The 23,442-nt window shown below is 43.8% G+C and overlaps 1 protein-coding gene across 5 annotated transcripts in view; it reads left to right on the top strand.

Annotated features, from left to right (window-relative positions):
• LOC112251109 (PR domain zinc finger protein 5-like) overlaps positions 1-22,967 on the top strand; it is a 51,935-nt gene extending 28,968 nt beyond the window's left edge. For 4 of the 5 annotated variants that reach the window (XM_042322232.1, XM_042322233.1, XM_042322231.1 and 1 more), the window contains 3 exons: positions 14,130-14,215; positions 19,999-20,103; positions 21,294-22,967. In XM_042322232.1, coding sequence (XP_042178166.1) covers positions 14,130-14,215; positions 19,999-20,103; positions 21,294-21,458 — 356 coding nt within the window. In that variant the 3' untranslated portion in view covers positions 21,459-22,967. Of the gene's footprint in view, positions 1-14,129; positions 14,216-19,998; positions 20,104-21,293 lie in introns of those variants that run through there. The other variant, XR_006083464.1, reaches the window with a different exon arrangement.
• Positions 22,968-23,442: the final 475 nt, after the last annotated feature.

Here is a 23,442-nt window from a genome sequence, read left to right as displayed (position 1 = left end):
GAGACTGGTAATCACTGTTTCACTGGACACTGGTAATCACTGGACACTGGTAATCACTGTTTCACTGGACACTGGTAATCACTGTTTCACTGGACACTGGTAATCACTGTTTCACTGGACACTGGTAATCACTGTATCACTGGTACACACGGTAATCACTGTAATCACTGGGACACCGGTAATCACTGTTTCACTGGACACTGGTAATCACTGTTTCACTGGACACTGGTAATCACTGTTTCACTGGACACTGGTAATCACTGTTTCACTGGACACTGGTAATCACTGTTTCACTGGACACTGGTAATCACTGTTTCACTGGACACTGGTACTCACTGGACACTGGTAATCACCGTTTCACTGGACACTGGTAATCACTGTATCACTGGACACTGGTAATCACTGTATCACTGGACACCGGTAATCACTGTTTCACTGGACACTGGTAATCACTGGACACTGGTAATCACTGTTTCACTGGACACTGGTAATCACTGTTTCACTGGACATTGGTAATCACTGGACACTGGTAATCACCGTTTCACTGGACACTGGTAATCACTGTATCACTGGACACTGGTAATCACTGTTTCACTGGACACTGGTAATCACTGTATCACTGGACACTGGTAATCACTGTATCACTGGACACTGGTAATCACTGTTTCACTGGACACTGGTAATCACTGTATCACTGGACACTGGTAATCACTGTATCACTGGACACTGGTAATCACTGTTTCAATGGACACTGGTAATCACTGTTTCACTGGACACTGGTAATCACTGTTTCACTGGACACTCTGGTCATCACAGAATTGTAAAAACTCTTTTGGAGAGGTTATGTATTAACTCTAATAATTGAATTTATAGCACACTTTGAATTGAAAAACAATCAAAGTGCTCCATTGAATGCACTAATAGTATGGCCTGTTTATGAGGAAATTAATGGCCATCCCATTAATTTTGGATGTTGTTTGGCTAACACATAGTAACATGAAATTTAGCTGTTGATTGATTCACAAGCATTATTCCAGGCAGACAGAGCGGGTGGGACACTTCTCCCCAGAGTACTGCGGGTGATGTCATGGGCATCCAGGGGACATCCTCCACCAAACTCAATGTCTCAAAATCCCAATCAGAAATCCTTCCATTCTACATTGAAAAGTGGAAGGGGGTGGGGACATTACAGGTGATTCCAGAGAATATTAAGTATTAATTCACCAGATGATTAATCTTGGCATAAAACAGGTGTAAATGCAAATGAGCATAAATAGATAATTGGTTAGTGTGACTGAGTTTTCCACAGCGTGCAGTGATGTTATATGGTAGTCCTGGGGTTGACCAAGGTGCTTACGCCAAAGGAAATGTTTACAAAACCCAGTGGCATGAGTGTTACTGACATCATAGCTAATGTCATAGTTTAACGCTCGCAAATTGTCACTTGTGGAATTACCCAGTTCAACTATTTAGTGTCTCTAAACAGAGAAGTTCTTTGTGTGAGATTTTATATTTTGGATTACGTTTCTGGAATTGTAATATTTAGGGTTCCAAATGTATGCTTGGCTCCACCTACGTACATTAAAATGGTGAACTTTGCAGTTATTGGTTAAACATGGAGATTAATTGGTAGTTTAGTTGAAAAAATCTGTGTCTGTGCAAGATACAAGAGAAGTAAAATGTTTGAGTCATTCCACCCATGACCCATCCCTCTGCATGATGTGTGTAAAGATATGGTACTGTTTGTCATTATAAAGACAGTGAAGCAGATGTCTTGAGTTTCCATCTGAGAGTCCAGACCAGAGTGAGGAGTGGCTCTGTGTCTTCTGGACTGAAAACGATGGATAATTCTAAGGGAAATGTACTCTGCTGGAGACCAGTGTCTTGACAGTTGTTAAGTATGCACTAGTGTCTCTGGTCACAACATGCAGTTCAAATGTACATCTGGCAGACCTCTGCAAAACACTGGAGGACCACTTATTTATGGCTGTTTGTCTCTGTGTTTTTGTCAGCCTGTAGGGACATGATGTCATGTTGATATCTGAGGTCCCCTGGTTTTAATAGCACAGTTTGTCCCAGAGACAAGTTTCTCTCCTCATCTCCTCCTCTCCTCTATTAAGGCCTAAGGAGGTTAGTTTCCACTGAAAAAGGTGTATGGTGAGGGTAGTTTTAAGGTATGGATCATTGTGGTGTGTGGGTGTGTGGTAGCGCTGAGGGCAGGGCGTGAAGTTCTGTGATACAGGTACTCTCACATGGGCCAGTTTAAGAGAAATGTTTGAGGAAGTAGAGCAGTCTTTGTAGGCCCTGGCCATAATGGCAAGGCCAAGTGTAAAGTTGTTGAGTGTTTCTGGGGCTGATCAAAGGCAAATTGCTTATCGGATAAAACAGATCGATATCACATTACCTCAGTGGCCCCTGCCGGCATGCAGAGAGAGAGAGGGACCGGGGAGCGCCAGTGTCTTGCTGGACTGGAGGAAGCCAGGAATACATTTCTGATGGACAGCGATAATGTCTTTCAGACTAGGGCCTGGAGCTACAAAGCGTTCTCCGTAACACGAACGCTGTGTGGCAGACATGCGACGAGCAAGACCATCTGCTTACCAGACACACACACACACACACACACACACACACACACACACACACACACACACACACACTCTGTTAGGGGTGCCAAACGGATCGATTAGCAGACAAGGGGTGTAAGGAGCACAGTGGGGGGTGGGTGGCAGAGAGACACCCAGGGTCACAGAGAGATGGTGTCCCATTTCAGCGCATACTAAATCAGTTACCATCTCCACCACACAGAGCCCAGCCTCACCACATAATCCCCAACAATCTAGATAATAAGTGGATGGTTTCCAGTTACATTACTGTTCAACTGAAAGGACATAGCGCCTCTCATATGAACCATGTCACCCCAAGGAAATTATTCCTGAAATGATCGCTATTGGTTCTGGTCCATGTTTGTATCCTGTAAAGGATTGAGCTGATCTTTTTGGGGTATTCTGGTCGTCAGGCGTGTGTTAGAGAGAGCTGGTCTGGTTTGGTGTGAGGGGTGCCAAAGGGTTGGGGTTGTGTGTCAGTCAACTGTGGAAGGAGGATAACGTTACTGAACATTTACGTAAGTTTGATCCTAGTGACCACATTGTACCCTGCTGTTCACAATGATGAGGACTAATGCTCCGTTTGCAGAGTGTGGGTGTCTGTACAATATATCAGTTTATACTCAGCCTGCTCCTCTGCCCCTACCGAGAGGGATGCGCTGCAAGACGCAGAGCAAAGGCAGTCAAAGCACGCTACCACACTGTATCAACCATATTAGAACACACAAATGCCTTCTCTAGGGCCCCCCAAGGAAAGGACCAGCCTTACCCTGATACCCTATCATGCTACATAACAGACAGATTCTCTCTCCTCTGTGAGAGATGGCACATCTGGGACTCCGATTTTCCTGTTTGTCAACAAAGGCATCCTAGAGGCTGAAATTGAGCAGAACAGGGATTTTATCGGGGGATGTGATTTTGAGCTGTCCTCTGCTCATGTTTCTGAATGTGTGATCATTCCACACTGTACATGAGGCCTGTTGTTAACCCTTTACAAGCTATATGTTGGATGGATAAGACAGGACGGTCTGGTGCGCCCATTCTACCTCTGTGGCCACTCCTGGTTTATGGGCTTTTGGGTTTCCTGAGTGGCGCAGTGTTCTAAGGCACTCAGTGCCAGAGGCGTCAATACAGACACCCTGGTTTGAATTCAGGCTGTATCACAACCGGCTGTGATTGGGAGCCCCATAGGGCGGCACACAATTGGCCCAGCATCGTCCGGGTTTGGCCGATGTAGGCCGTCATTGTAAATAAGAATTTGTTCTTAACTGACTTGCCTAGTTAAATAAAGGTTAAGTAAAAACAAAAAGAACATTTATAAGGACAGCAAAGTGATAGCTAGCCTGGTTTTAATAAAAATGTACTGGGTTGGAAGAAATGGGCAGACACACAGACACAAATGAAAACAAACCAGTAAAATCCCACCCTTGAGTTAGAGGAGACTTAAACAGATTTGACACTCTGAAACATGACAAATATTTTTTTTCCTCCCCAGAAAATGAGTGAATCTGTAAAGGATGCAGCCTTGCGGGCTAGTCCACTCCCAATAAAGTCTGGTAATAGAAGACTCGACAGGAATAGTGTTTAACCCAAAACCACATCATCTCGTACAGCACAAGGTGGATGTGAATGACATTCACCTGGAAGCTCAGTTTAAAACCTGTCTAAGTTGTGTCTGTGGTGAAATAGACCCAAACAAGCTAAATGTTTGTTATGGGTGATATTTCTCTGCTGTGTACTCTTTCTCTCTCTGGGTGGTTGTGGTTCCTCTGATTGAATAAGCATCCCTGCAAGTTAACTCTCCATCTCTCTGGGACACTCAGGTCATTAACCTTATTACATACAAGAGCAAAACATCCCCCCCATCAATTCCTCCTCTATCTGTTTAAAGAAACTATCTTTTTCTCTTTGACAATTAGTCACTAAAGAGAGATTATGCTACAACAAAATGAATGAGAAATTAGATTTTTGTACCCTCAAGGACACACACACACAGAGTCATGTGTATCCCTCTTAAGGCAGTGTTTTATTAAGTTAACATTTAGCTGTTTCACGTCTCCCCCTGGATCGGCTCCATTAACACCAGCAGGAGCAGCTCTTGTTCAGTAGGGACTCATTCTGTCCAAAATAAACTGATTCCATTACCCCAGAAATTAGCCGAATTTCACTGTCTTTAGTTTCATACCTTGGTGTTTCCTCGTGTTACCTGGTCGTGACTGTTGAGGTGTAGTTAACAATAACTTACTGTGAGCCTCTGTGAAAGGAATATTCTGCCTCTGACTTCAATAGTTCAGAACCAGTAACATAGCTGTGGTGGAACCCCAAAATACTTCCTTACATGTATTGTACTGTATTTTCCCTTGGAACGGTTATTTTCTTTGCATTTATATGGGTTACCTCATCTTCCATATATAGGTTGGTAATCAGTGCTGGTTGTGCTATCTGGGCTGAGGATCAGCTCAGGGGTAAATAGATCCACGTGTCTGCCGGCTCTTTGACTGACAGCCTGTTACATCCTCTTTGCCATCTTACGGAGCGTTCTCAGATAGGAACTCAGGGAGTTAAGCTGGCCTGCCTTTGATCCATTGGGCCCAGGCTCAGCTCAGCCTCACTGGGCCAGGCCAGCCTGTGTATGGGTTGTAGGGATGTGACAAATAGATCATTTTTCTTTACATTTAAAAATATATTTTTACTATTAAAAAAATAAGAAAATGTCATAAAATAAGGGTGACCCGGGTATGTGGAGGTATGTGGACACCCCTTCAAATTAGTGGATTCGGCTATTTCAGCCACACCCATTGCTGACAGGTGTTTAAAATTGAGCACACCGCCATACAATCTCCATAGACAAACATTGGCAGTAGAATGGCCATACTGAAGAGCTCGGGTTACTTTCAATGTGGCACCATCATAAAATGCCACCTTTCCAGCAAGTAATTTTGTCAAATTTCTGTCCTGCTAGAGCTGCCCCTGTCAACTGTAAGTGCTGTTATTGTGAAGTGGAAACGTCTCGGAGCAACAACTGCTCAGCCGCAAAGTGGTAGGCCACACAAGCTCACAGAATGGGACCGCCGAGTGCTGAAGCGCGTAGGGCGTAAAAATTGTCTGTCCACGGTTGCAACACTCACTACCGAGTTCCAAACGGCCTCTGTAAGCAACGTCAGCACAATAACTGTTTGTCAGGAGCTTCATGAAATGGGTTTCCATTGCCGTGCAGCCGCACAAGCCTAAGATCACCATGCGCAATGCCAAGTGTCGGCTGGAGTGGTGTAAAGCTCGCCGCCATTGGACTCTGGAGCAGTGGAAACACGTTCTCTGGAGTGATGAATCACGCTTCACCATCTGGCAGTCCTGATGGACGAATCTGAGTTTGGTGGATTCCAGGAGAACACTACCTGCCCCAATGCATAGTGCCAACTGTAAAGTTTGGTGGAGGAGGAATAATGGTCTGGGGCTGTTTTTCATTGTTCGGGCTAGGCCATTTAGTTCCAGTGAAGGGAAATCTTAATGGTATACAGCATATAATGTCCACATACTTTTGGTCATGTAGTGTTACACGCTCCTAATGTGGAGGAAAACCTCCCTGTAAAAAACAGCCCAGTCTGACAATGTTTCACCGAGTTATCAACAAAAAGTTGTTTTGAGCGATGTAAGTTGTTTTTTTAAACTGACCCGGAAGTGTTTTTCAGTTGAAAAGTTGTGTTTAGTTGTTTAAGGTCCGAAACATACAGTATATCATTTTCTTAACCCATCTAGTGACTAAATGACAGCACAGGTTTCAAGTATCATGCTAGCTAGTCTTGGGTGTAGCCTGGGAGAAGTTACAGGAGAGACGGATGGGACGAAAGTAGCACAATGTAAACCGATGAGCTGTAATGAAATAAACATTTAAGCACAGGCCATTGTCTCCTCTAGTTCATATTGATTTTATAATGTTAGCTAAATATCAACAAGTGAGTGTTTTTTGAAAATTACCCATGCAACAATTTCAAAGATTTTACTGAGTTACAGTTCATATAAGGAAATCAGTCAATCTATGGATTTCATATGACTGGGCATTGGTGCACCTGTGTAATGATCATGCTGTTTAATCAGCTTCTTGATATGCCTTGAAGGGCATAGGCTCACCCACATGTCAGACTGGCCCACCCACTGGGGTGCCCAGCCAATCAGAATGAGTTTTTCCCCACAAAAGGGATTTATTACAGACATAAATACTCCTCAGCACCCCCCTACCCCCACTCAGACGATCCCGAAGGTGAAGAAGCTGGGCTGGCATGATTACACGTGGTGTGTGGTTGAGGCCGATTGGACGTACTGCCAAATTCTCTAAAACAACGTTGGAGAGAACTGAACGTTTAATTCTCTGGCAACAGCTCTGGTGGACATTCCTGCAGTCAGCATGCCAATTGCTCCCTCAACTTGAGACATGTGTGGCATTGTGTTCTGTGACAAAACTACACATTTTAGAGTGGCCTTTTATTGTACACTTACTGTGCACCTGTGTAATAATCATGCTGTTTAATCAGCTTCTTGATATGCCACACCTGTCAGGTGGATGGATTATCTTAGCTAAGGAGAAATGCTCAGTGGGGTCGTGCATTAAAATGCTTAAACATTATGTTATTTACAGTTGGATGCAATCAGTGTACGAGTCTTTAGGCATCTGGAATCTGCTTCGTTGGTGCCCAAATGGGCAGCTGAAATTTTGTCCTGAAGACAGCCGTTAATTCACATTGACTCGTGTTCCTTCCATTTGTTATGTGCATTACCGACTCACAACAAAAAAGAAACCTAGCCAACTTCTCCCTACATTCTCTTTTCCCTCCGTTGCGTGTCTCTCACTCAACCGCTCCCTCTACGCGTATGGGTGCTGCATACACAAGCTCTATAGGGCTACAGAAATGACTGTCTAAAAAAACTATCTAATTGATGGGAGGGTCAAAATCAAAAGTAACAGTCAAACCAAACTGTAGACAATCATTACACCTTTATCAGAAATTCAAACTGGACTGTTTGATTGAAGTATGGAATTATGTGTTCCAACCACAAGCTGCAGTTTTGGAATAATAGATGTCTCCTCTATTTTAGTATTTTTTTGCGAACTGCTAGTGTGCCATTTATAATAGGTTACAACCTAGACAGGTTCCAGACTGAAATATGCAACAAAAACATGGTTTTGATGAAGACAAATAGCATATTCATTAGTTTAGGGGTCTACTTTGTTTCATGTTTAACAAAAGCTCACAAATCAAACACAAGGCAAAAGAAAACACGTGCGGGTATCACCTGGTTGAAATGGGAAGAATTTCAACTTTCTAATGCTGTCAACTATAGAACATTTAATGAAATTGTATTTGTCACATGCTTCTTAAGCAACAGGTGTAGACTAACTTTGAAATGCTTCGTTACGGGAAAAATAATAACACAAGGAATTAATACACAATGAGAAACGATAACTTGGCTATGTACACAAGGTACCAGTACCGAGTCAATGTGCAGGGGTACATATAGGTACATATAGGTACATATAGGTACATATATAAACTCAGCAAAGAAGAAACGTCCTCTCACTGTCAACTGCGTTTATTTTCAGCAAACTTAACGTGTAAATATTTGTATGAACATAAAAAGATTCAAAGACTGAGACATAAACTGAACTATTTCCACAGACATGTGACTAACAGAAATGGAATGATGTGTCCCTGAACAAAGGGGGGGTCAAAATCAAAAGTAACAGTAACAGTATCTGGTGTGGCCGCCAGCTGTATTAAGTACTGCAGTGCATCTCCTCCTCATAGACTGCACCAGATTTGCCAGTTCTTGCTGTGAGATGTTACCCCACTCATCTACAAGGCAACTGCAAGTTCCCGGACAATTCTGGGGGGAATGGCCCTAGCCCCCACCCTCCGATCCAACAGGTCCCAGACGTGCTCAATGGGATTGAGATCCGGGCTCTTCGCTGGCCATGGCAGAACACTGACATTCCTGTCTTGCAGGAAATCATGCACAGAACGAGCAGTATGGCTGGTGGCATTGTCATGCTGGAGGGTCATGTCAGGATGAGCCTGCAGGAAGGGTACCACATGAGGGAGGAGGATGTCTTCCCTGTAATGCACAGCGTTGAGATTGACAACAAGCTCAGTCCGATGATGCTGTGACACACCGCCCCAGACCATGACGAACCCTACACCTCCAATTTCTAATTTCTTCGATGATAAATGCGAATCTGACCATCACCCCTGGTGAGACAAAACCGCGACTCGTCACTGAAGTGCCCTTTTTGCCAGTCCTGTCTGGTCCAGCGACGGTAGGTTTTGTGCCCATAGGCGACGTTGTTGCCGGTGATGTCTGGTGAGGACCTGCCTTACAACAGGCCTACAAGCCCTCAGTCCAGCCTCTCTCAGCCTATTACGGACAGTCTGAGCACTGATGGAGATATTGTGCGTTCCTGGTGTAACTCGGGCAGTTGTTGTTGCCATCCTGTACCTGTCCCGCAGGTGTGATGTTTGGTTGTACCGATCCTGTGCAGGTGTTGTTACACGTGGTCTGCCACTGTGAGGACGATCAGCTGTCCATCTCCCTGTAGCACTGTCTTAGGCGTCTCACAGTACGGACATTGCAATTTATTTCACTGGCCACATCTGCAGTCCTCATGCCTCCTTGCAGCATGCCTAAGGCACGCTCACACAGATGAGCAGGGACCCTGGGCATATTTCTTTTTTTGTTTTTCAGAGTCAGTAGAAAGGCCTCTTTAGTGTCCTACATTTTCATAACTGTGACCTAATTGCCTACCGTCTGTAAGCTGTTAGTGTGTTAACGACCGTTCCACAGGTGCATGTTCATTCATTGTTTATGGTTCATTGAACAATCATGGGAAACCGTGTTTAAACCCTTTACAATGAAGATCTGTGAAGTTATTTGGATTTTTACGAATTATCTTTGAAAGACAGGGTCCTGAAAAGTTTGGATATGGGTAAAGTGACTAGCCAACAGGATAGATAATAGGCAGTAGCAGCAGCGAATGTGATGAGTCAAAAGAGTGAATGCCAAAGGGGTCAATGCAGGTAGTCCAGGTAGCTATTTGGTTAACCTCTTAGCAGTCTTATGACTTGGGGGTAGAAGCTGTTCAGGGTCCTGTTGGTTCCAGACTTGGTGCATCGTTACTACTTACCGTGCAGTTGCAGAGAGAACAGTCTTTGACAATTTTTAAGGCCTTCCTCTGAAACCGCCTGGTATAGAGGTCCTGGATGGCAGAGAGCTCTGCCCCAGTGATGTACTGGGCCGTATGCGCTACCCTCTGTAGCGCCTTGTAGATGAATGCCAGGCAGTTTCCATACCAGGCGGTGATGCAGCCACTCAAAATGCTCTCAATGGTGTAGCTGTAGAATCTTTTGAGAATCTGAGGGTCCATGACAAATCTGTTCAGCCTCCTGAGGGGGAAGAGATGTTGTCGTGCCTTCTTCACGGCTGTGTTGGTGTGTGTGGACCATGTTAATTCCTTAGTGATGTGGACACTATGTCTCAACTCCCATTATGTAGTGAATAACACCCCGTTGAAACAGGAGTAAATGGTGAAAAGCGATATTGATGAGAAAGACGCACCTGTTTCAGTAGCTCGAGTCGCGTGTCAAATGGAGCTTGCAGTCCTCTATTTAGCAAATTACCGTGCAACTATAGTAGGCCACTGACATTGGCTGCTTATCAACTATAGCAGGCCACTGCCATTGGCTGCTTATCAACTATAGTAGGCCACTGACATTGGCTGCTTATCAACTATAGTAGGCCACTGCCATTGGCTGCTTATCAACTATAGTAGGCTACTGACATTGGCTGCTTATCAACTATAGTAGGCCACTGACATTGGCTGTTTATCAACTATAGTAGGCTACTGACATTGGCTGTTTATCAACTATAGTAGGCCACTGACATTGGCTGTTTATCAACTATAGTAGGCCACTGACATTGGCTGTTTATCAACTATAGTAGGCCACTGACATTGGCTGTTTATCAACTATAGTAGGCCACTGACATTGGCTGTTTATCAACTATAGTAGGCCACTGACATTGGCTGCTTATCAACTATAGTAGGCCACTGACATTGGCTGTTTATCAACTATAGTAGGCCACTGACATTGGCTGTTTATCAACTATAGTAGGCCACTGACATTGGCTGCTTATCAACTATAGTAGGCCACTGACATTGGCTGTTTATCAACTATAGTAGGCCACTGACATTGGCTGCTTATCAACTATAGTAGGCCACTGCCATTGGCTGCTTATCAACTATAGTAGGCCACTGACATTGGCTGCTTATCAACTGCAATCATTCCTGTAATCAGCGCTTTTTTCCCCAAATTTTAATGACGATGATTTGTGGAGTGCTTTATATCCGTGGCAAATCATTTGAAAGATGCATCCACTTTTACTAACGTTACACCATTGTTGCGTTAGGTTGGCCTATATGTTACAATTCTCCCCTTTATGATGATGATCGGGACCTGTTAGTGGTAGTTTTGTGATAACGGCACTGCAATTTCAATTTGGGATTTTTTTCTTAACGTTAACGATTCAATTTGGTTTAAATGTTATAACGGTCACACCCCTAATGGATTGTAGTGTGTCCTTACTCTTTGACTCTGGTCTTTCATGTGACAAACTTTTCTCAGATTAAACTCTAGGCAGATGTGTGTTACATTTATTAAGATAAAGTGGTATTTTACTAATCTGATTATGAGAAGGCTTGTGTGGGTTCTGTTTGCTTTGCTTCATCATTGGACAATGAAGGTCTTCTCAGAACACATCTACATTAAAATAACCTCGACCCCAAACCTGAGACCCATAGAATCCCATCGTCGATACAGTGCCTTGCGAAAGTATTCGGCCCCCTTGAACTTTGCGACCTTTTGCCACATTTCAGGCTTCAAACATAAAGATATAAAACTGTATTTTTTTGTGAAGAATCAACAACAAGTGGGACATAGTCATGAAGTGGAACGACATTTATTGGATATTTCAAACTTTTTTAACAAATCAAAAACTGAAAAATTGGGCGTGCAAAATTATTCAGCCCCCTTAAGTTAATACTTTGTAGCGCCACCTTTTGCTGTGATTACAGCTGTAAGTCGCTTGGGGTATGTCTCTATCAGTTTTGCACATCGAGAGACTGAATTTTTTTCCCATTCCTCCTTGCAAAACAGCTCGAGCTCAGTGAGGTTGGATGGAGAGCATTTGTGAACAGCAGTTTTCAGTTCTTTTCACAGATTCTCGATTGGATTCAGGTCTGGACTTTGACTTGGCCATTCTAACACTGGGATATGTTTATTTTTGAACCATTCCATTGTAGATTTTGCTTTATGTTTTGGATCATTGTCTTGTTGGAAGACAAATCTCCGTCCCAGTCTCAGGTCTTTTGCAGACTCCATCAGGTTTTCTTCCAGAATGGTCCTGTATTTGGCTCCATCCATCTTCCCATCAATTTTAACCATCTTCCCTGTCCCTGCTGAAGAAAAGCAGGCCCAAACCATGATGCTGCCACCACCATGTTTGACAGTGGGGATCGTGTGTTCAGGGTGATGAGCTGTGTTGCTTTTACACCAAACCTAACGTTTTGCATTGTTGCCAAAAAGTTCAATTTTGGTTTCATCTGACCAGAGCACCTTCTTCCACATGTTTGGTGTGTCTCCCAGGTGGCTTGTGGCAAACTTTAAACAACACTTTTTATGGATATCTTTAAGAAATGGCTTTCTTCTTGCCACTCTTCCATAAAGGCCAGATTTGTGCAATACACGACTGATTGTTGTCCAATGGACAGAGTCTCCCACCTCAGCTGTAGATCTCTGCAGTTCATCCAGAGTGATCATGGGCCTCTTGGCTGCATCTCTGATCAGTCTTCTCCTTGTATGAGCTGAAAGTTTAGAGGGACGGCCAGGTCTTGGTAGATTTGCAGTGGTCTGATACTCCTTCCATTTAATATTATCGCTTGCACAGTGCTCCTTGGGATGTTTAAAGCTTGGGAAATCTTTTTGTATCCAAATCCGGCTTTAAACTTCTTCACAACAGTATCTCGGACCTGCCTGGTGTGTTCCTTGTTCTTCATGCTGCTGAGACTATCACAGTGCAGGTGCATTTATACGGAGACTTGATTACATACAGGTGGATTGTATTTATCATCATTAGTCATTTAGGTCAACATTGGATCCTCACTGAGGATCAAACATGACATCCTCACTGAACTTCTGGAGAGAGTTTGCTGCACTGAAAGTAAAGGGGCTGAATAATTTTGCACGCCCAATTTTTCAGTTTTTGATTTGTTAAAAAAGTTTGAAATATCCAATAAATGTCGTTCCACTTCATGATTGTGTCCCACTTGTTGTTGATTCTTCACAAAAAATACAGTTTTATATCTTTATGTTTGAAGCCTGAAATGTGGCAAAAGGTCGTAAAGTTCAAGGGGGCCGAATACTTTCGCAAGGCACTGTAGTTCCTGTGAGGACCTACATCCTGGAGAAGAAGAGTTTCCCTGCATGGAAGAGCATCAGAAACACATCAGAGGCAGCATGGCTGGAGGGAGAAGAGGGCCCTTCAGAAGAACCAGATTTATGCTCCAGCTAGCAGGAGGCTCAGTGGCAGAGTGGAGCTCCTCCGCTCTCTCTGTGGTGCTGCATAGAGCTGGAGGCCCGGCTCTCTCTGTGGTGCTGCATAGAGCTGGAGGCCTGGCTCTGTATGTGGTGCTGCATAGAGCTGGAGGCCCAGCTCTGTATGTGGTGCTGCATAGAGCTGGAGGCCCGGCTCTGTATGTGGTGCTGCATAGAGCTGGAGGCCCGGCTCTGTATGTGGTGCTGCATAGAGCTGGAGGCCCGGCTCTGTATGTGGTGCTGCATAGAGCTGGAGGCCCAGCTCTGTATGTGGTGCTGCATAGAGCTGGAGGCCCAGCTCTGTATGTGGTGCTGCATAGAGCTGGAGGCCCGGCTCTGTATGTGGTGCTGCATAGAGCTGGAGGCCCGGCTCTGTATGTGGCCGGCTGCAGCACAACATCTTAGTTTTTCTCCCTCCCTTTCTTTATACCTCCAATTCTTCTTTTAAAGCTCAGATCTGCTCTATTTGGGGTGTGAATATTTATGTAGATGAGATATTTCTGTATTTAATTTTCAATACATTTACAAAAATGTCTAAAAACATGTTTTCACTTTGTCGTTATGGGTTGTTGTAGATGGGTGAGAAAAGAATATTGAATTAATTTTGAATTCAGTCTGTAACACAACAAAATGTGGAATAACTCAATGGGTATGAATACTTTCTTAAGGCACTGTATGTACTGTACGTCTAATGTTTGATCATCATATAGTATTTTGTGTTTCAAGGAGTTTGTTGCCTACTGCCTAGTGTGTAGACAAATATATGTCTTAACTACTTATCTTAACTAATTAAAAGCATCTGTACACTGTCTTTGTAGTATGCTCTGGGCCGTTTTTTATGTTTCCTTCTCTCTGATGTGTGTTGATCCTTCTGTTTTCTCCCTAGGTGAGCGCCCATACCAGTGCCCGTACTGTGACAAAGCATTCAGCAAGAATGATGGTCTGAAGATGCACATCCGCACACACACTCGGGTAAGTCTCCACACCCACTCTTCCCACACTCCTCCCTCTTTTTGTTCCAGGAACAGTTTGAGGTGTTGGTGTTACCCTGCCCGCATGGAAATGATTGCATTTCCCTCCACCTCCCCACAACGCTGTGTGTGTGTGTGTGTGTGTGTGTGTGTGTGTGTGTGTGTGTGTGTGTGTGTGTGTGTGTGTGTGTGTGTGTGTGTGTGTGGTCGCATATGTATGTGAGTAAAAGAAAACTGTCATGAAAGCCAGGCAATAGCAGTAACATTTTGGAGCTGTTTTCTTTGACGGGGGTTTTTAACCTCTAAACCAGCTGGCCATTAGGAAATAACTTCTGACCGCAACATGAGTTATGATCTATTCAATAAGTCACATGAAATATCCTGAAGCATTCTTTTCTCTTTTTATAGATGTAGGAAAATCTGCACACGCTACTGTTTTTGCGAGTGTATGTGTGTGTGTTGAGTATTTCCTAGGTGTCTGTAAAGTCTTATCTCTCCATCTCCAGTACTATGCTTTGGTTGATCTGCTCAGTGCTCAGCCAAGCTGTAGAACGTAACACACCCAGGAATAGAGGTTCACACACCTCTGTCAGGCCGCCAAGCAGGGTCTAGTTGGTCTAGTTCTGCAGTCATGAACGCTGAAGGTCTTATTTCCAATGCGGTGATGCCAGGACCCTCACTTCACCCACAGTGAATTTCTTTAAGACTGGGGAGGATAATGAAGACTACTTAGAGCTATAGATGGTAGACTAGAATACATCCACATCTCATATCAATCTCATGCAGTCTTATTGAAAGACAGTCATTGGGTTCCTGAATGTATACGAGCGGAGAACATGACAGGTATCGTTGGTGTTGATATGATGAGCATGTACAGTGCATTTGCAAAGTATTCAGACCCCTTGACTTTTTCCACATTTTGTTACGTTACGGCCTAATTCTAAAATGGATTCAATTGTTTTTTTCCCTCATCAATCTACACACAATACCTCATAATGACAAAGCAAATAAAACAACTTAATACACATTTACATAAGAATTCAGATCCTTTACTAAGTACTTTGTTGAAGCACCTTTGGCAGCGATTACAGCCTATAGTCTTCTTGCTTTTGACACTACAAGCTTGGCACACCTGTATTTGGGGATTTTCTCCCATTCTTCTCTGCAGAACCTCTCAAGCTCTGTCAGGTTGGATGAGGAGCGTCGCTGCACAGCTATTTTCATGTCTCTCTAGAGATGTTTGATCGTGTTCAAGTCCGGGCTCTGGCTGGGCCACGCAAGGACATTCAGAGACTTGTCCCGAAGCCACTCCTGTGTTGTCTTGGCTGTGTGCTTAGGGTCGTTGTCCTGTTGGAAGGTGAACCTTCGCCTCAGACTGGGGTTCTGAACGCTCTGGAGCAGGTTTTCATCAAGGATCTCTGTACTTTGCTCCGTTCATCTTCCCCTCGATCCTGACTAGTCTCCCAGTCCCCATTGCTGAAAAACATCTCCACAGTATGATGCTGCCACCACCATGCTTCACCGTAGGGATGGTGCCAGGTTTCCTTCAGACGTGACACTTGGCATTCAGGCCAAAGGGTTCAATCTTGATTTCATCAGACCAGAGAATCTTGTTTCTCATTGCCTGAGAGTCCTTTAGGTGCCTTTTGTCAAACTCCAAGCAGGCTGTCATGTGCCTTTTTACTGAGTGGCTTCCGTCTGGCCACTCAACCATAAAGGCCTGATTTGGTGGAGTGCTGTTGAGATGGATGTCCTTCTGAAACGTTCTCCCATCTCCACAGAGGAACTCTAGAGCTCTGTCAGAGTGACCATCGGGTTCTTGGTCCCCTCCCTGAGCAAAGCCCTTCTCCCCTGATTGCTCAGTTTGGCATCTTGGTGATTCCAAACTTCTTCCATTTAAGAATGATGGGGGCCACTGTGTTCTTGGGGACCTTCCCCAGATCTGTGCCTCAACACAATCCTGTCTTGGAGCTCTACGGACAATTCCTCCGACCTCATGGCTTGGTTTTTGCTCTGACATGCACTGTCAACTGTGGGGCCTTATATAGACAGGTGTGTGCCTTTCCAAATCATGTCCAGTCAATTGAATTTACCACAGTTGGACTCCAATCAAGTTGTAGAAACATCTCAAGGATGCTCAATGGAAACAGGATGCACCTGAGCTCAATATCAAGTCTCATTGCAAAGGGTCTGAATACTTATGTAAATACTTTTCTTTTGTATTTAAAAATGTTTTGTTTTCGCTTTGTCATTTTTGGGTATTGTGTAGATAGATTATATATATCTTTTTTCAATTTTAGAATAAGAATGTAACTTAACAAAATGTGGAAAAAGGGAAGGTATACTTTCCAAATGCACCGTACGTGTAACCTGACTCGGAGCTCAGTGTTGTAAGAGGAAGGGCATGGTCACACTGGTCTCTCATTAGGTCATTTCGTGCCTGTGTCTCTGCACTACTACCCACTGATGTTCTCCACCACTTCACAGCTTTCCATGAGCTATGTGTGTTGAAGTGTGTGTTTGTGTTTGTGGTTATAGCCATATGGGGCTGTATATTCATATATACAGTATTTATTTATGACTTTTAACATGATCATTACTTCATATGGTTATGGCCCATTTCATTGCACCCTTTGAACCTGTGCTGCAGGTACAGTGTAAAGCTTCTGGCCTGAAACGGTACAGTGGAAACAGGCAGCTGGCGGGACCGGGAAACTCCTATCAGCTCCAATTCTCTAGAGAGGACTTGATGAAATGTTAATGTTTGAATTGAGACATGGCTTTGTGAGTTCCCGGCTCTGTCTTTGCTCAGTGCACGGTGACTGCAGTAGTGAAATATGGGCCGAGCTGTGATACACAGCAGAGAGCTGGACGATGACATCAATACTCAGCAGAACAATGTCATTTGGCTGAAGGAGCTCCAGCTCAGTGTTAATGTATAGTTTAGAGATGGATCTGTTTAGAATTGTGTGTTTATCCCACATACCAAACCATCTGCAACAATGAGAATACATGTGATTCCTATAAAGCTGCTGACATGTCGCCTGGTCAGAGATTTTTATTAATCTCTTTAAGGTTCTGTGATGTGACAAGAGTGATCTGACTGTAAACACACTGATTAACATTCCACTTGTTCTCTCTGTGGGGGGGCCTGTTCGGTTTTGTTTGACTTTGGCCTAGAGTTCTGATAGTTCCAACATAATCTTCCAAGTACCTCTGTTTTCAGTTTGAAAACCTCTAAAAGGGTTTTACTGTAATACTTTTCCATTGGTCAGTTTCAGCTGGCTCCTATTGATCCAGTATAGCAGTCTCTGATTGGTTAATCACAGCATTAAGTGATCGGACCAGTTGAAATGGGTATTAGAAATATGGCAGGTGCTCCACTTTGCCCTCTGGTAGGCTAGGTGAATTATCATCATATTGCTAATACCTCTCTAATCCTTTCAGAGCTATACGAAGTGCCTAGGGGTGTAGGGGCAAGGGTTTCATGTTGTATTGGGTAACAGAAGATGAGGACATGCAATGTTGGTTTAGAGATGACCATTGACCATACGTTTGATATGAAATATGATCCTCCTGCCTCTCTGTGTAAATAAACAGAGCTTTATCCCTCCATTCATAACCCTACTGACTCCTGAGGGGCCAGATTCAGAGGCCAGCCAGTCAGAGGGTCAGGTCAAAGGTCACTAGGGTGGACAGCTGCTGAAGAGCAAAGGTCACCAGGTACAGATGTTAGATGTTACTGGGGCCACAGTGATGCATTCTGGGTCCTCCACATCACCCCTCTACATCCATGTGTTTCCTAAACTCTGAACTTTAACCCTTTTTGGGGGGTTTTGTATGTCATTCAGGGGGGAAGATTTCCCCAAAGTGGGAAAGTGATACTTTATTAGAAAAGCAATACCTGTTAAACTAGCAGATTTTACAATACACAGACTGTCAATTATGTTCTGGCCTCCACACCCAAGTTTCTCACACACCCCCAAAGGTGTCTCTATGTTAGGTGTCTCTATGTTAGGTGTCTCTAGTCTCTATGTTAGGTGTCTCTATGTTAGGTGTCTCTAGTCTCTATGTTAGGTGTCTCTAACTTAGGTGTCTCTATGTTTCTTTCTCACTCACACACACAAACATACTCATGCAGACATGTGCATTGAACCTGATCTGTACCTCCTTTTGTATCCTGTGTCTCTGGGCACTAAATGTGTCCCTCCCACATGATAGCCCTATTCCCAGGACCCTAACGTCCTGCATTCACCCCGTACCCTTGACGACTGATCCATAAATGGGTAGAGATTTCACTATCAGTGAGTCTTGTCAAAGACTGACACCCAAACAAGAAGTCTTGCTATTTCTGTGCTTATTATTTAACTCTAACTAAGCTTTCAAGTGTCAAAAATATTTCCCTGAAGTCAGACACACAACTAGATTGAGAAACACACACACACACACACACACACACACACACACACACACACACACACACAATAACACACCCACAGAGAGATAACTGCTTTTGAGTGACACCCAGACAGGCCTCTGAAAGGCACAGAGGAAAAGTTATTTGGTAAACTGATGAGGTGTGGGACAGGAGTGATATTCTACAGCCCCTGTGAGCCAGTGCACTGATATATGTTCAAAGGGCTTTTCTGTGCCATGTTTTGCTTAAGCTTTAGAGGATCCATGTGTTCCTTAGGGATCCATGTGTTCCTTAGGGATCCATGTGTTCCTTAGGATTCCATGTGTTCCTTAGGATTCCATGTGTTCCTTAGGGATCCATGTGTTCCTTAGGGATCCATGTGTTCCTTAGGATTCCATGTGTTCCTTAGGAATCCATGTGTTCCTTAGGATTCCATGTGTTCCTTAGGATTCCATGTGTTCCTTAGGATTCCATGTGTTCCTTAGGGATCCATGTGTTCCTTAGGATTCCATGTGTTCCTTAGGATTCCATGTGTTCCTTAGGATTCCATGTGTTCCTTAGGATTCCATGTGTTCCTTAGGGATCCATGTGTTCCTTAGGGATCCATGTGTTCCTTAGGATTCCATGTGTTCCTTAGGATTCCATGTGTTCCTTAGGGATCCATGTGTTCCTTAGGATTCCATGTGTTCCTTAGGATTCCATGTGTTCCTTAGGATTCCATGTGTTCCTTAGGGATCCATGTGTTCCTTAGGGATCCATGTGTTCCTTAGGATTCCATGTGTTCCTTAGGATTCCATGTGTTCCTTAGGATTCCATGTGTTCCTTAGGATTCCATGTGTTCCTTAGGGATCCAAAAACAAAATAAAAAAAGATGTGTTCCTACGCTGTTCATTTCTTCCCTACTGCAGGTCCTGTACAACTTCTCATTTCTTATCTTCATAAACTCACTGGGGGCGGCGGGGTGTGAAGTGAGAGGATATGAGAGTGTGTGTGTGTTGGTACTTTTTTGGGATGCTAAATGTTATCCAGGTTTCTTCCATGTGTGAGAGAGTTAATTTGTGTTTCAGTATTTGTGTACAGTATACAGCAGGGGTAGGCAGCTAGATTCAGATTTTCAAATACAATCATTTCATTGAGACACGATCACATATTTTTTTTTTGGGGGGGGTGGATACTTGGTAATAGATTTCCAAAATTAAACTCCTTTTTGGCTGAATCCTTGGTGATTTTACAGTTTATAAAAATCAACATTTGCGGGATGGTTTTGGCCCGTAGGCCGCCTGTTGCCGACCCATGGTATACAGATTAGCTGTGTGTTGAGAGGTGATCTGTCTGTAAAGTGTGTATTTGTCTGTGTGTCCCTGCAGGAGAAGCCATATAAATGCAGTGAGTGTAACAAGGCCTTCAGTCAGAAGAGAGGTCTGGACGAACACATGAGGACCCACACCGGAGAGAAACCCTTCCAGTGTGATGTGAGTCTCAAACCACCTTATTCTGGACTCTAACCCTAACCATAACTCCAAGTGGTGTGTGTGTGTGTGTGTGTGTGTGTGTGTGTGTGTGTGTGTGTGTGTGTGTGTGTGTGTCCGTGTGTCACAGAAACACTCACACACTCGGTCACAGAAACACTCACACACTCGGTCACAGAAACACTCACACACTCGGTCACAGAAACACTCACACACTCGGTCACAGAAACACTCACACACACGGTCACAGAAACACTCACACACTCGGTCACAGAAACACTCACACACTCGGTCACAGAAACACTCACACACTCGGTCACAGAAACACTCACACACTCGGTCACAGAAACACTCACACACTCGGTCACAGAAACACTCACACACACGGTCACAGAAACACTCACACACTCGGTCACAGAAACACTCACACACTCGGTCACAGAAACACTCACACACTCGGTCACAGAAACACTCACACACTCGGTCACAGAAACACTCACACACTCGGTCACAGAAACACTCACACACACGGTCACAGAAACACTCACACACTCGGTCACAGAAACACTCACACACTCGGTCACAGAAACACTCACACACTCGGTCACAGAAACACTCACACACTCGGTCACAGAAACACTCACACACTCGGTCACAGAAACACTCACACACTCGGTCACAGAAACACTCACACACTTGGTCACAGGAAGCTGAAGATTCTCTGCAGCTGGACTTTAGGGTACTTCTCCATGGTTTGTATTTTGAATGGAGGATACAGTATTTGAGTGTGAAGAAGACATGCTGGGAAGCCTAAGTCCATGTGGGGAACTGCTGTGCTCATGCCAATGCAGGATTAATATGATTGATAGTTTGAGATGGAGTCATTTGTAGGGTGTAAAATGTATCATTTGTGATGGATCTTTAATTTATTTCCTCCTTGCTTTACTGGGAAAATATGAGTTCTGCCTTGAAGCCTTCTCTCATGTGATTGGTTCAATTAGCTGGCTGCACTCATAATGGGGATTTCATAGCTTAATATTCCTCTCCAGCATAGTCCTTTAGTTTAGGACTGAATGAATTCAATATGATCTGTCAGAGACCTACTAAAACAGAGATTTGTATGTACCGTATTAAAGGTGTGATAATTGCCATCTCTAACAGAGCTAACTAACACACTTCTCTCTCCTCTGTAGGTGTGTGATCTGTCGTTCAGTCTGAAGAAGATGCTGAGCAGGCACAAGCTGACCCACAACCCCAACAGGCCCATGGCAGAGTGCTCGCTGTGCCATAAGAAGTTCACCAGGAATGACTACCTCAAAGTGCACATGGAGAACGTTCACGGAGAGACCGAGGGCTAAGGAACCCATCTATTTGAGACAGTTTACTAAAAATAAAGATACAGTATACTATATTTATAGTGTTATATATACAGGATGACTTGCTATGCATTTCATATGTAGCAATAAGCAGTGTTTGTTGCTATTAAATACTGTATATGCAAATGCAGAATATGGAAAAGATACATTTAAATATTGAAACAAATCCTGTACGTATGAATTATGGAGTATGAACATTAGATATTCAATTCACAGGGATTTTTGGATGAGGCACAAGACCCACACAGTTCTGATCTGCTTCCAAACTGCCATTTTCTCCCTGCTTGCCGTTTACATTCAATTTCATTTTGATATGAAAGTTTGGGATTGACATTTCCAGACTATGCAGCACAATACAATAACTAGCCTAGTTCAAAAAGTCTCTACCCCACAGTCTGCTTCTAGGTTCCCACCTCATGCCAACCATACAGTGCCTTTACCACCTCTGCTCAGGTGTCTTACTCTGCCACAACTATTGTGACCAGGTACAAACTTTCCAAAGAGTTTCCAAGCCAAAGATGTTTACCAAACACAGCCAGCCTACTCCCTTCCTCCAGCCCACGCATTGCCTGGAAATGAAACACATTACCATTGTTACAGTTTGTCAAAATAATAATGTTTTTTATGGTTATTTCATATTCTGAGGGATCAAGTAGTTTCTTTGTGTTTACACTCCTGTTTTTGTAATCCTGTATGTTAAATGGGAAATGTATTTAATGGATGGTGCAGTTATGTTTGTTTCTCTGTAGATTTTATATGACCAGACCATAGCCTTCCTGTATTCCACAGACTGTTACACATTCCCTCTCTTTTACTGTTCATCTCAAACTGTGAATATTTCACATCACACTTCCATGTTTTTACTTCATAAAAGCCTCATTACCTACAAAACAGGCATTTATTCTGTCCATTCTAAGTGCGTGTTGGTTAACTGTTGACGTTGGGGAATTTCGGAAACGCTTTGAGAGTTGGTTAAAATGGTTGACTTTGTTGTTGTTAATTTAACCCTTATTCTTGGGTTGGCTGGGAGTCTGCTGGGAGCCTGAGGTAATTTAATTGCTTTTTTCAGAGGCCACAGTCATCACTCTGATCACCACCTGATCTAAAGCCACCCACTAAAGAGTCTCTCTGATGTTTGCTCTACTCTCTGCTCCCTCTATAGAGGGACTCACTCGGACTCATTTCTCAAACTCATCCACTGCTGATGCTCCTGAAGGGCTCAAAGGCATTGGTTTGTAGGATTTACTGAGCCTGTGAGAATCTCCTGAATGGCAGTTGGATGCTTGAGCTGGAAGTCTCTCTAAACTTGTCATCAAATAGGCTGCGGTGCTGTTGAAGTGGCTATAAATCCTGTCATGTTTGACAGTCAGTCTCCTCAAAATCACACTCTGGTTTATAAAAACAATAGTCGGTATGTCTATTTTCTGTGTTTGGGTGCTTGTTTATGTGGATATGGTGTAAAATCAATCAATAAATCAATCCAGAAAACTAGTAATACCTATCCCCCCAGAGACTGATTAGGCCTATGCTGCTCTTGCTTTGCTAAACTCATGGGAGATCGTGGATATGGAATGAGACATGTACAGTCGCATCTCCACCACTCACACACCCAGTGTCCCTGAGGACTGGCAGCTGGCTGTTCTGCAGGGTTCTCAGATCAGATGTGGCCATGTTAACCTCTACTCCCTCTGGAACTGATTTCACCACATGGCCGTCCAGGCAGGGCTCCCCACTGGTTCAGCTGTGCCTGGTGCCTGTGCCTGGTGCCTGTGCCCGCTGCCTGCTCTTAGTGGTCAGGCCTCAGGGCCGCGCTGACGCTCTCAAACACAGTGGCATTTAAAAAAAATTAAAAAGTCCAGACAAAGTATGGCTGCTTTTTTTCAGCTGTGGAATACTCCTTTCTTCCTACACCTCAACGCAGAGGGTTAGTGGCTCTAAAAGATGTTGTCTATTCCCTTCTTGGGAC

The sequence above is a fragment of the Oncorhynchus tshawytscha genome, linkage group LG05 (genome assembly GCF_018296145.1).
Source record: "Oncorhynchus tshawytscha isolate Ot180627B linkage group LG05, Otsh_v2.0, whole genome shotgun sequence".
Lineage (NCBI taxonomy): Eukaryota > Metazoa > Chordata > Actinopteri > Salmoniformes > Salmonidae > Oncorhynchus > Oncorhynchus tshawytscha.
Note: the sequence above shows the minus strand (reverse complement) of the source record. Positions and strands in the feature narration are given on the sequence as shown.